General features: G+C 41.3%; 1 protein-coding gene across 1 annotated transcript; it reads right to left on the bottom strand.

Moving 5' to 3' along the window:
• Positions 1 to 6,254: 6,254 nt before the first annotated feature.
• Positions 6,255 to 6,710, bottom strand: LOC138481649 (zinc finger protein 706). Its single transcript, XM_069613814.1, has one exon. The coding sequence runs from the start codon at positions 6,493 to 6,495 to the stop codon at positions 6,265 to 6,267; it is 231 nt and encodes a 76-aa protein (XP_069469915.1). The 5' UTR covers positions 6,496 to 6,710; the 3' UTR covers positions 6,255 to 6,264.
• Between the last annotated feature and the right edge of the window lie 7,800 nt (positions 6,711 to 14,510).

The following is a 14,510-nucleotide window of genomic DNA, read 5'->3' as shown; positions in this document are numbered from 1 at the left end:
TATGCCGAAATGTTTGCTGCACCTGGAGACAGGGGTTGGGTTATTAGAAGAGATGGGCTAGGGATGGTAGAATCATACATACAGCGGAGACATTCAATGTCCTCTATATAGAGGGGCGACAAGCTGAAAGTGTGTATACGAGAAGCGATAAAGTGGGTGTCGAATCCTAGTATCCCAACAATGGGCATACATGACATATTTGATGAATATTCCATGCCAATGAAAAGAAAGGCACTGCAATCGATGGCTGAACATTTGATGGAGAAGGATATAAAAAATAATAAGGCCAGCCCACCTGAGATACTAGCGGTATACAAGAGAGCATGCGAGCGAATACAGGAGAAACGGGCCTATCACTGGACTTAGGAATACTATTGAACCTAAGAGAAGGGGGAGGGATCATGAGTGGGGCATTTCCAATGAGAGAGGTTCCGCCCACGTTTGTACCAAAAGTAGAGATCCCTGCGACGGGTACAGTAGGAGCGCAGGTAACACCAGCCCATTTCACCGCCCAGTATGTGCATGTCCCCTTTTCCAGCCAAGAGGTGAATACTATAAAACAGACGATTCCTGATATAAGAAAGAATCCAGCAGGTTTCTACAAGGAAGTAGAGTCAACCCTGAGATCAGCAGTGCTTACTATGAGCGATATAGATTTAATTTTCCCAGTCAGTTTGCCAGCAGATATATGGAAACAGATGAGGACGGTAGATGACGTGGCAGCTTTTGGCGCCACATGGACGGAGTTACTATTGGAGGACAAAAATAGAAAAGTAGGGGAAAATCCGGGAACCCCCATGGCAGATCTACCAGAACGGATAATGCGGAGATTGAGGGAAATAATTCCAGAAAAAAGGATTCAGTGGGACAAATTAACTACATGTGTACAGGGCAAGGATGAGCCAGTAATGGATTATTTCAACAGATTTGAAGGAGTATTCACAGATTTCAGTGGGCAGGATGTGAGCACAGAGTCGGGGAAGAGGCTATTTGTTGATAAATATGTGAGGGGACTAATATCACCAATTCAAGATATGTTAATGACGTCGGAAAGTTCCTGGGCAGCAAAACCGGTGAGTGAGATATTACACATAGCCAAATATTACGAGAATAGGGTAAATGTGGTGAAAGAAAGAGAAGTGAAAGATAGAGTAAATTTAAAAACGAGGGTGTTACTGCAGCAGGTCATTGGATACAATAGAGGTAGAGGAAATGAACAAGGCAGAGGAAATTTGAATAATATGCACGGGGTGTCATTGGGAGTAAATCAATGTGCGTACTGTAAGGAAGAAGGACACTGGCAAGCTCAATGCCCGCACCTACAGAATAGAGGTGGGTTTGGTCAGAGAAGGCCTCATAGTGAACATCAGGGGTCAAACGGCCCAAGCAGAAATAGCATGCAGCAGCAGCAGGGATTTACCAATGGAGGTAGTCAAAACCAATCCTATGGTCAAAACCAAGCGCAACAGAACCAGGCATTGAACCAAAGTGTTTCGAACCAAAATCAGGGCGGGCAGGGCCAACAGAGAAATGATCAGAGTGGAGGACACCGAGGGGGAAATGGGAATATTTTTGATACACAGCCAAACACGTATTATAGCAGCAGCGGTGACTACACATCGGACGATGTGTTATTTTCGCGATAGGACAGCCCACGGCAGGGGTTGGAACCATTGTCTATTCCCGTGAATCAGAGAGGACCCTACATAGAAATGAGAGTCGGGAATAAGGAGCACCATTTCCTTGTAGAAACAGGGGCACAGAAGTGTTCGATAGACCACAACTTGGTTCCGGAGATCCGACTGTCGGGGCAAAAGAATGTTTCTGTAGGGTTCGCAGGTACACCAGTAATTAACCCCATGTCCAAAGCTGCCCCAATTACAATAGGACCATTTACGGAACAGTGGCCATTTCTTTTGATAGAAAATTGTGGAGAGAACTTGATAGGATTAAATTTGTTGAGAAAATTGGGGGCAGTCATACATTGTACGGCAAATGGGGTGTTCCTCACGATGTGGCCTTACGATGCACCGGTGACGGAATTTATGTGAAAAGCGTACCCAGAAGAGCTAAGTAGAGTACCAACCTGTCTGTGGGCAATGCATGATAACGATGTAGGATGCTTGAAAATAGAGCCAGCAAAAATGACTTTTAAAGAATGTGTTACACTACCACGAATTCCCCAGTATAAAATTTCTGTTGAAGGTGAGAAGGGTTTAAAAAGTATTGTTACTGACCTGGTGAGATTGGGGGTGGTTGAAGAAATTGCAGGTAGCACGTGTAACAGCCCGATTCTTCCAGTTTACAAGAAAGGAGGCAATGAAGTACCCTATTGTTTCATAATTGATCTGCGCGCATTAAACAAAATGGAAGACCCACAATTCCCTTTAGTCCCAGCTGTCACAACGATACTGACAATGAAACCGGCCACTGCAGAATACTTTAGTGTAGTTGATCTGAAGAACGCGTTCTTTAGTATTCCAGTGGATAAAAGCAGTAGATATCTGTTCGCGTTCACTCTAGGAGGTCGATCATTCACATTCACACGCATTCCACAAGGATACACAGAAAGCCCGAGCATTTACAGTAGAGCGCTAAAAGAGCAGCTAGACATGCTAGAATTACCCGAAGGTTGCGTACTCTTGCAGTACATAGATGACTTGTTATTAGCTGCTGACACGAAAGAGATCTGCAAAGAAAGTATTATATTACTATTGACACACTTAGCGACCCATGGTCACAAGGCAAGTTTGAAGAAATTCCAGTATAATCAGAATGAGGTGTCTTATTTGGGTTACCTACTTTCGAAAGAAGGGAGAAGATTAACACCAGAACGCATAGAATGTATTTCTAGTATGCCTATTCCAAAAACTCAAAAAGGAGTGAGAGCTCTAATAGGTATGGCCTCTTATTGTCGGCAGTGGATCAGTAATTTTGCGTTGATTGTGAAGCCGATGATAAAGTTAACTAAAAAGGATGCAGTGATGCCTTTACAGTGGGATGAGGAATGTCAGAAAGTGTTTGAGCAATTGAAAGCTGCATTGTGTGCTGCGCCAGTTTTAGGCACTCCTAACTATAAAAAGATCTTTAGACTATTTGTGAGTGAGAGTGAAGGATGTGCATTGGCGGTTTTGACACAGGAACAAGGTGGAAGAAATAGGCCGTGCGGCTATTATTCTTCCGCGCTGGACCCTGTAGCGCGCGCACTACCACGATGTTTGCGATCTGTCGCAGCGGGTGCTGCGTCAGTGAAACAAACGGAAGGAATGGTATTGGGGCACACTTTAATTCTGATTGTGCCACATGCTATAGACGTTCTATTAAATAGGACACAGATGCAACACCTCACCTCAGCTAGACTGACAAGATATGAGCTCATCTTGTTTGCACCCCACATCCAAATTATGAGGTGTAGCGCATTGAATCCTGCAGAATTAATGCCACTGCCCATTGCAGAAATTGGTGACAACGAATTAATGCAGAAGTTGCGTTTGATTCATCAGCAGGTGTAGGAGGCGTTACCAGTGCGATACACCGGACCGGGGCACTCGCTGGAGCTTGGAAATTGGGTCTTAATAAAAAACTTTGAGCGGAAGACAGCATTAGCACCCAGGTGGCGCAGCCCCTACCAAGTACTTTTGGCAACGCAAACGGCCATTCGAGTGGACGGACGGAAGGCATGGATCCATGCGACACATGCCAAAAGATTCCCAGGACTTGTGACAACTTCAGACGACCAGAGAAAGGAAACGGTTTCGGAAACGAAAGAAACTGTTGCCAGCCCATTGCCACAGCTTCAGCCAGAGCGAGAAGTGAAAGTTGAAACAAAGCCCAAGCGAGAAGTGAAACTCGAAACAGAGCCCGAGGAGGCTGCCAGAAAGGGGAAAGGGCGAAAAGTGCCCCAACGTTGCTCAGCAGAAACAACATCACTGCCGAGTGACACAAACCCTGCATTGTAAACTTGAGCAGAAACAACGCGTGTACCCCTTTGGCGCCCACCAGTTTCTGCAAATGCACCAAAGCCAAAGAAAGAAACTACATCATTGCCACGACGCTCATCGCTACCCATCATTGTGCCACAGGCTTACACTGAGCCTGATACTGGAAGTGCAACGGCACTATTCACGGATCATGCAATACCAGGAGTGAAACGGTATAATTTGCGGCCTCGACAGGCAAAGTGATCCACAGATCTTTGATGCTTTTCTTTTGCCTTTGGTTCCACTCACGGACGGAGTAGGAGCCAGGGGCGTAGAGGAGAGAAGTGTGAGAGTTGTGCAAGTCGGACAATTCAAGACTCACGGCTCCTCGGGAGAGGGACAAGCTGGATGCACATAGTACTCTATCAATAAAAAAGTGTTCAGAAATCATCTTAGCAGTGGGAGGAAGAACAACTAATCTTGCTTGGAGTGGATAGGTGATCTAGGCTGTGAAAGGGCTGGCAGAATTGACCTGTGACATTTTTCGTTGAACTTTTCTGGCATCAAGAACAAGAGACATTTGCGACGAACTTTGCCAGCAAGAAGAAGGACGATGAAGAACAAACCAAGACCGATTTCAGCCTCCTCCTGCACCCCTGCTGAAAAGATGGTAGATTTAGAGACTGTAAACTTAGGGAAAAAGTATAGTAAAAGGAAAAAGGTACTGATTTGGACATTGGTCCTGTTTTTCTTAAGTATGGTAGTACCAACAATAACAGCTATTACACTATGGTTCCTGGAATCCGCGCACCCATTAGAAACACTTTTGCCAAAAGCAGCTACTGAAAGCCCGGTTCATGTAAAAACTGGTACTTTGCCCCCAATGGAAGAAAGACATAGAGAAGGATACGGCAACAATACATTGTTGCTCATCATGAACATGACCCATGTGGTTTTAAAGAAAAAAGATTGCTGGGTTTGTGCCCATATACCACAGCACGGTGGGAAAGGGATAGGCTGGTATGTACAACCGTTAACATTGGTTTATTCATGTGAAGTATCATTGAGTGCAATGTTCTTTGGGAAATGGAACAAGAGTAATACGGGTCAGCTAGATGAGACCAATATGAATGAATTTGAGGAAGTGATCATGAGACCTGAGGGTTGTTCCTTATTCCACAAAGCTCGCATGTTTTCACCAGATCCCATGAGGAAGAATACACGAAAGACAACAAGACTAGATAGATTACATAGGAAGAATAGACCAACCCCGCCAGTAGAAGAAACATCAGTAATGACATTTCGAATGAGGGACGAATGGAATAAAGATGCTGTGCCCCCTGCCTATACAGTGGATCACAGCCCCGAAACTGCTTCCCTATGTTTACAGAAAAAGGGTTCCTATAAAGTAGGAACGTTTAGCAACTGCCTGAACACAGTGGTTTTAAAGCACGAAATAGAACCTGTGTACGTAGGGGACCCTGTTTACTTTATATGTGGGAAAAAAGCATATCCATGGTTACCTAAGAACTGGGGAGGTACATGCTCCCTAGGTCTACTGTTTCCAGGAGTGTTCCTCTTGGAGACAGCAGAAGTAGCCAGATGAACAAAAGGTAGAACTCAAAGGAGTAGCGAGGATGGAAAGATAGCAATAGATATAGCCAAATCATTTATACCATTCTTGTCCCAAAAACAAAATTCCTACAATATAAGAAAACTGTCTAGAATATAAAAAAAATACAATAGATTCAACAACGGATATTTTATTGAATATGACGTTAGAAGAAAAAAGAATAAGACTAATGGCACTCCAAAACAGGGTGGCTCTCGATATAATATTAGTTGATCGTGGGGGAGTTTGCAAACTCGTAAAAACTGCATGCTGTGTGTATATAGATGATTACTCCCCTACGATATTTAAAGCAATCCGGAAATTACATGTCCTAAGTTCCACACTCTCTACTGAAGAAGGGGGTTGGGGGATAGGATCCTGGTTTTGGGGATTATTGCGGTCTTGGGGATGGAAGTTAATTTTGATACTAATGATGGTACTCGGTATATTCATAACATGTTGCAGTTTTTTTTTTTTTTTTCTAGTTGAAAAGTAAAATTAAGTACTACTTTTATTAAATGAATTTACACAATATGTCCATATAATTACAACTGTCAAACATTCCCATTTTTCCAGACATTTTCTTTTCATTTAAAGATATCCAAATAGAGGAATGTCTTTGTATAAAGCGCAAAGATGGCACATCGTAAATTGTTAAGCGCCTTTATATCTCTCAATTTTGCAGCTCGAGGTCCATCACGTACAGTCCAAACAGCACAACAGTAACAAACTTTAAGCCTCCACATCAACGAGTTCTGGAGGCAGCGGAACCTTGGGATGCTTGCTCTCAAAGTGCTGTTTGAAGGTTTTAGGGTCTGGCATTTGTGTCCGGCATACAGCACAGGAATATACTAATGCAACTTTGGCAGCCGCCTTCTGATCATGTCCTTGTTTCTTTTTTGCTTCAGCTTGCTTTTTGGCATTCTTCTGCTGAGACTGAAATTTCTGGTGTCCACGAGCCATAGCTCTGATGCTGAACGGGGCTGGCAGGGGTCAGGCTAGATCCTCTGGCCGGCAGATAAAACTCCCACTCAACGGGCGATGCCGCGGAACTCCGGTCGTCACTGAAAGGCGGTGGATAGCCTAAACCTCGGGCGCTAGCCGCCTGGGCAAGGACGGAAGCGAGGCACCGAGGCCGCACCACACAGCAACCACCCTCCAGGGGCACCCAGCTGCGCTTGCGCGTGGCAGAGAACAGAACTCAAATTGCAACATTGGTATTTGATTAAGACACGCACAGGAATCCTACACTGACTGCATATTACCGTACACACTCAGCTCCCACACTTCTCATTACCTTATCTTTTTAGTTGTTCTCTTTGTGAATGTGGCTCTCTTGGATTAACTCCAGCAAAAAGGAACGCTTGCCTTCTCAAGCCGGGGTCATTGCCTGGAATTCTCAGCTTTTTCAGATAGGAATGCCTCAGCCAGTGGAAAGGTTTTTCTTTCAGCTCTCCCCAATCTCGACTGCAGCAGGACACAGGAATCTGCATTCAGTCAGGACCCCACAGCCAGGTCTTCTCCCCAGTAGTGCAGAAAGATGTCTGCCTGTCTTTTTCCCTGATACTGCCCACTAAAACTCTCCTCTCAGCCCTCTGTATGACGTGTCCCAATGAAATCCATCATCTCTCATCCTCCTACTCTTCAACAATAGCTTCGCTTATACATTTGCAATTGTTGCAAATCTGACTTCCTTCTTCCTGCAGTTTACTGTGCACAAAAACACGGAGAATCAGGCAGAGAAGAGAAGAGAAAAAAAATCTGCACACACATTTAAATGGTTTTCAGAGTATGCCTAATTCTGCAGTGGAGAACACATTTTATTAGTGGGTTATATTAAATAAGGTTTTATTAGTCAGGTTAATTGTTAATAGGTTAGCTGTTAATTTTCAAATGTGTCTCTCGCACCATAGGCATTTCAGGTGAAAAATAGTGTGCATTTTTAAATGAACACGTGTGCTTTTAACTGTAAAAATAGATTTGCATCTTATATGTTAAAATCGTTTTTGACTGAATAGCCTGTCTTTCCTTGTTAATCTGCTAACCCATATAGCAATGCACCGCACCCTTGTGGTGGTGCTGCAAAAAAAATTGTGCTACTTGTGCAGTATTGCTGTACTCTGTACTGTAACACGCCAAATATCCTTACATATACCCTCCTTTTTTTTTTAGAACTTGGCTATAATCCAAGCCAATTCCTAAAAACAACTTGTTCTATTTTTTTTTACAATATAGCAATCCAACAAAATGAATATTCATGTGCATCAATGAAAATTTGCAATCAACATTTCATCTGAGTCCATCAGTTCATAAAATGTTCCACATTTGCCTTCTCAGTGGAAGTGGCATTACTTTAAGTTTAAATTTTCCAAGTCAATTAAAAACAATGAAATAAAACAACTAACTAAAACAAATAAGTAATATAACAAGTTAAAATAAATAATTAAAATAATAAATACGTGGAACTTCATATGCCGGAACTTTTGTTTTGTCTCTTTTGGTATGTCCCGACCAGCGATGTTATTCGGTTCATTCGAGTACTCTTTCATCTTGGCAATCTTGAATCCACAGTAGTCATCTCTTTTGGCATTCCGGTTATTTTGTCTTCACCTCCACCTGGAGGCAGGCATCTTTTGGTCTTCATCCAGGGGACTCCAGGACTCCATCGTCTCCCGTGGCCTCTGATCCCGGAACCTCCGACCAAATAATGTTAATTGTCTAAATCAAGATAGAAAATAAACAGATTAAGTACATAGCATAATACTAATTTCCACCTTTTGCCAAAAATAAAACATGCTTGGTAAAAATATTTCGTTTATATTTTTTTCTGTTTTTTTTCTGAAATCAAATACAAGTTAAAAGAAAACAAGCATATATAAAACAGCATTCAATATTTAATACACTTTCTCTCTGCACACCAACCACGAGCTTCCGTTATATGTGCATTTATTTATTTATTTATTTATTTATTTATATTATATATTTTTACATATATTACAGTGTTTATGTGCCATCATAACAATCAACTTTTTTTAACTTCTTTGTCACTGCCTTCTGATTACACCCATTTATTTTCTCAAGGGACTCTATCCATTTCTACATGCTCAAGCTGCCTGATCTCATGTCTGGGATGGCATGGTTTGATTTGATTTACATGGACAAACTGCTCTATTGCTGTTTCACCTTCATTTTTCAAAAGTTTATACACTACAGGAGAGACTTTATCTATAATTCGAAATGGCCCCTGCCAGGCTGCTAGAAATTTAGAATTTTTCTGTTTACTTTTTCCAAAATGAAACTTGTACACCTGATCCCCTACACTGTATTCCTTTACTGATGTCTTTTTGTCATAATATGACTTAGCACTGTCAGCAGCCCTTTCCAGATTTCTCTGCACAAAAGCAAATGCATGTTGCAAATGCCTCCTCAGTTCATCAATATATTCATGAACCGTGGATGCACTCACTAGAGTTTGCTCATGTGTTCTGTATAGTAGGTGTTGTGGTAACACCATTTTCCTACCTGTCAAGACCTCATGGGGGCTAACACCTGTTGCTTTGGCAGGAGTCGACCTGATTGCCATCAGAACCAACGGTAAACGTAAATCCCAGCTGGAACCTGCTTCTGCCACAAATTTCTTTAAAATATCCACAACAGACCTATTGCTTCTTTCAACTGTACCTGAAGACGCCGCCCGATATGCGATATGTAGTTTCCTTTTCACACCTAGTATTTGCCATACCTTGCTCATTAGAGTACTTGTGAAATGACTTCCTCTGTCTGACTCAATTCTTTGCGGCAACCCAAACCTTGAGAACACATGGTTCACCAGCAATGTGGCTGCTGTTTGCACACTACAATCTGGTGCAGGAATGCACTCAATCCACTTTGACATCAAACATACCACACTCAAAATATAACGGTGTCCCCTGCTCGACCTTTTTAAAGGACCTACATAGTCTATTTGCAAATCTGACCATGGGAGAGTTAGGCCTCTTTTCATCAATGGTGCTCTATGCATTGGTGAAGCAGGTTTAAATTGGGCGCATACTAGACATCCTCTAGTATATAATTCCACATCTTGGGACATATGAGGCCAGTAAGCATAATCTTTTAGTATTTCTAATGTTTTTTGTGAACCTCTATGGCCTGCAGTTATGGCATCATGTGCATGGTGTAGCATTAGTCCTCTGAATGAAAGGGGTACTACCCACTGTATTTGCCCTGTTATGGACTCTCTAATCATGAGCCCATCCTGTAATCTAATTCGTGTTTTGTTCTTTAATAACACCCTCAACTCTTCTTTTCCCATACAATCTTTTTCTGTTACAGGATTTTGTTCAGGATCTATCAAATGATTATAATAGATTCCCAAAATTTGATCATTCTTTTGTGCCTCAATCAAATCTTGGTCTGGCGTGTCATGACTCCACTGCACCACCGGTTGATCTACCTCCTTTGGTGCTTTAGAACGTGTGACTGCATCAATTTGTATTTCACCCATTAAATAATCAATAGGTAGCAATTCTCCCATCACAGCCCCAATCTTAGCCAGATGGTCTGCCTTATCATTTCCCTCCTTATCCTCTCCTGGTGTTTTTAAATGCCCACGAATTTTTCTCCAGTATATTGTTAAATTATTTTCTGACACCAATTTGTCTATGGCTTGTATCATTTTTCCATGTTTAAGTGGCTTTTTGTTGTATGTAACCATGCCTCTTGCTTTCCAACCAGGCAAATACTCCACAAAGCTATTCCGTGCATAGTCAGAATCAGTCACCAGGACAATTTCACTGAACTTTTTATCAACTGCAGTAGCAATTGCTTTATAGATGGCTGCCAATTCCGCCACCTGACTGCTCCTATCTCCAATCCTCATCCCTATACTAGGAACGCCTTCACATTTCAACCAGACATTTCCTATTCCTGCCACTAATTGTTTATTACTGTCATTTTCAATGTGAAAAGCACAACCATCCACATATACAGTTGGCAAATCCTTGCATGTTTTTTCATCAAAAGCTTTGTGTGGTGATTGTTCAAATTCCTGTAAACTAGCTTCCACTTCCATTTCATTTGGTATTTGTTCAGCTGCACAGTCATGTAAGTCAGCTAACCCTTGAGCAATTGGGCTCTTTTTATTTTGTCCATATCTTACTTCTACGGGAAAACCTTGTAATGCCAGCGTCCATGAAGTGATTCTGGATTGCGCTAGATTGCCTGATCTAATTCTTTTACTCTCTAAAAATTGCAAAGGTTGATGATTTGTTTCAATAATCACCTTTTCTCCCTGAACAATGGGGCGAAAATGTTGTAGCGCCCACACAGTGGTTAATAGGGCCTTCTCACATTCATTAAATTTCATTTCAACTTGGGAAAATGCCTTACTTGCATATGCAATGGTTTTGTGATTCAAATCGTGTTTTTGTGATAACACTGCTGACATACAATGTTCAGAAAAGCCTATTTCTATAAAGAAATCCCTGTCCTTTATGGGGTATGCTAAACATGGTGCCTTTACAAGACATTCCTTCAATCTATCCACTGCATCAGACTGCTCTCTTTCCCATCTCCAGGGAGTATTTAGTTTAAGCAGTTTAGTCAATGGTTGAGTGATTTCTGCATAATTCTCAATGAACTTTCTGTTATAGCCTGTCATCCATAATAAACTTTTTACTCCTTTCACATCTTTATGATCTTTTAATCTTTGTATGGCCTCTATTTTCTTCCTTTGTGGATTTAGCCCATGTTCAGTCACTTCATGCCCTAGAAAGTTCACTTTTTTCTTGCACCATTGTGCTTTTTGCAAAGATACTTTGGCGCCTGCTTTCTGCAATTGGCCAAGTATATGTCTTATTTCATCAAAATGGCTTTTAAGGCTTTCATTTTTTATCAGGACATCATCCACATAAACTATTGTTCCTCTTTCCGCTGCATCCGGCATGGCCTTTCTCAAAAATATGCCAAATTCACTCCCACTATTGATGTACCCGAACGGAGCTCTAAGCCAGGCATATTGAGTCCTGTCAAATGTAAAGGAAAATAAGTGTTGTATCTCCTCTGCCAATGGCACACACCAATATCCAGAGGTGAGATCTAATGTGGTAAATACCTTTGAACCATGTATCTGAGCTAGGCCCTGATCAATGAATGGTAGTGGCCATCTAGATACTGGTACTCTTTTATTTAACTCTCTTAAGTCTGCACACAGCCGCCATTGACCATTTGGCTTTAACCCACCTAAAATAGGCGTATTGGATGTGCTATGAATGGGCCTGATTATTCCCCGTGATTCCAAATTTTTAATAATCTCTGCCAATGATTCTAAACATGCCAGCGGTAGTCTATACTGGCGTACAAACACTGGATTTCTGCTACAACCTTCTGGTAGTGTGGCCACATGTAAATCAGTTAAACCACAATCATAAGCATCTTTTGCAAATACATCCTTAAACTCCATAAATATTTCCCTCAGGTCGTTTCGATCCCCATCGCTGTCACATGCATCCGCTAAGGAGATCTGCTCTTCTACCATTCTGGAAAATTCTGGAAACTCTTCTGGTAAAGGAATCTCAGCGCTTTCCTCTAACTGTGTGGCTGTGTCTTTTTGTAGAGCTGCCACTTTTAAATATTTTGGCATATCAGCTTCCACTTCAATGGGCTGATTTCCTGTTTCATTTTCATTTAAATTAAATATTATGCAATCCTCTTGATGGCAGCACACTGTCTCATTTGAATCATAAGGATACACAGAATGAATTTTAAATATTCCTTTGGGCTGAGAGTCCAGGTGTTCTGGCAACTCGCCCTTGGCATCTACATATTTTTCAGGAATATTCCCAATCACCATGTTATTTAAATCTGCCGTATAATGTGATTTTTGTATGGCCATTCCTAATGGGGAGTTTTCCTCTAAATGAATATCCTGACAACCTTTATTATTTACCATGATTTTTACAGATCCCTCACCAATGTCTACCAATGGAATGTATTCATAATCCAGGCCTTGCTGTTTTATGGATTCATTCAGGCATACAAATGCATCAGAGCCTTTCATCTGCTGCCCATTTTTGCATTTCAGTGTTATTGCAAACTGTTTTGTAAATGCAGGAATAATAGTATCTTTCCTTATTTGTAATTCGATGGCATAAGGAACCAGTTGTGCACAATGATAAGCCCTTCTTTTGTCTTCAAATTCAGGTGCCGGACCACCTAGGCGTGACCATATTTTTTGATTAAGGAAATCTAACACCATACACATTCTGTGCATGATGTCATTGCCCATGTAAAATTCATTTTGTGCTCCATTCACTATCCATACATTATGGTAAATTGTTTTCTGCCCAATGCTAATTTTAAGCATGCATCTGCCTGCAATTCGGTTTTCAAAGTCTGGACTGTCCAACCCAGAAACATATTGGTTTTTAATCCTAAATTTCGGGATTTCTTCCCTCTCCATAATTTTTTGCAACAATTTCTCATTAATGAAACTCCTTTCATGTTCAAGCGCTAAAGTGGCTTTTATTGTTTTAAGATAATCATTTATACCAACGTGAACCCATGGTTGCTCATCTTCCATGTGTATTTCTGCCAGAGTGGTAATGTGTTTTTCTGAATCTGTTTTAGGAACAATATTCTGTTTGCATGTATTCTCTTTTAAGTAAAAACGTAATGTGTGCTCATCTATAGCAGTCTGCCAATCTTTCCTTGGGTCCAAGTATATTTGTACAGGTAGTTTTTCATTGTCGCTCTGATCTTTGTCTTGACACATTAATATAACAGTGACACTAGGTATGCAGCTATTCTGGAGATATACCTCCACAGCATCATTTGTTTTGGCAACGGTGTGACATTCTTTTATATTGCTGTTTTGTGATTTTAGTTTCTTAGGCCTCAATGGTTTTTTGGTTAAGGACCACAGCACTCCATTCACCCCATCTATGAGAGGAGACAATCTTTTCAGGCAATCTGTCCCCATCAGAAATGGAATTTCACAAATAGATGTGATCAATACCTCTTGTTTCATTCTGTGCTTTCCTATTTTTATGTCAACCTCAGTTACACCTATGATGGGCACCTCCTCCCCATTAAAGTTATGCACTGGGCCTTGATTTGCCTTCACTGTGATCTGACTCTGTGGAGGCCTCCCTTCATTGATACTCTTTACCAGCTCCTTGGACATAATTGTGGCCTGTGCGCCAGTGTCAATCATAGCGAAGGTGTGGCATTTTTCTTCTACAGTGATGGGTGCATAATATCTGTCCTCAACTTCCTCTAATACACATAAGAAATGTGAATTCTTACTGATTTCAGGGCTCACCTTTCTCAGATCTTTTTCACTTTTGGCTAAGCACATTGGTAAATGAAAAGACATTTTTCCCTCCTTTTTACCCATTTCTGTGCGAGATATTTTATTCATTTCTCCATGTTCAGAGGTTTTTTGGAGTGTGGCCACTGTTCGCCCATCCATCTGGGTAACATCAGAGACCACATTACAACCTTCCAACTGAACATGTGTAACAACATCATTCAGCAATTTGTCATTTTTTAATTCTGTGCATTTGTGATCATTTAGTGTAATACCAGCCCTTTCAGCCTCTTCAAAAATATGTGGCTCAAAGAATTTTTCAGGTGATTGACTTGTACCCTCCTTGTGAGTATTTCCTTTTTCTGTCCGTGTTTGGTCATTGTTTTGCTTGCCCAGGGAAGGAGCTATGGCATCCCCACTTACTCCCTGTTCACTGGTATTCCCCATGCATGAGTCATTTTTCTTAAATCTGTTCCTTTGTTCTTTTGGAATTCCTAATGTTTCTTTTTCATTTGTGCAAATCTTTACTGTTTTATTTAGCTCTAAGTTAAACCGTACCTCTTTTTTAGAAGTATTTGCACTTTCTGTCACAATTTCATTTACTGGTACTTTCATTTTTAATCCATTAGGCATCTCAGAGTCGTTATGCAAAATTATATCAGAGCAATCT

The sequence above is a fragment of the Ambystoma mexicanum genome, chromosome 5p (genome assembly GCF_040938575.1).
Source record: "Ambystoma mexicanum isolate Mex_15411 chromosome 5p, UKY_AmexF1_1, whole genome shotgun sequence".
NCBI classification, from domain to species: Eukaryota; Metazoa; Chordata; class Amphibia; order Caudata; family Ambystomatidae; genus Ambystoma; species Ambystoma mexicanum.
This window is presented reverse-complemented; position numbering and strand designations above follow the sequence as displayed.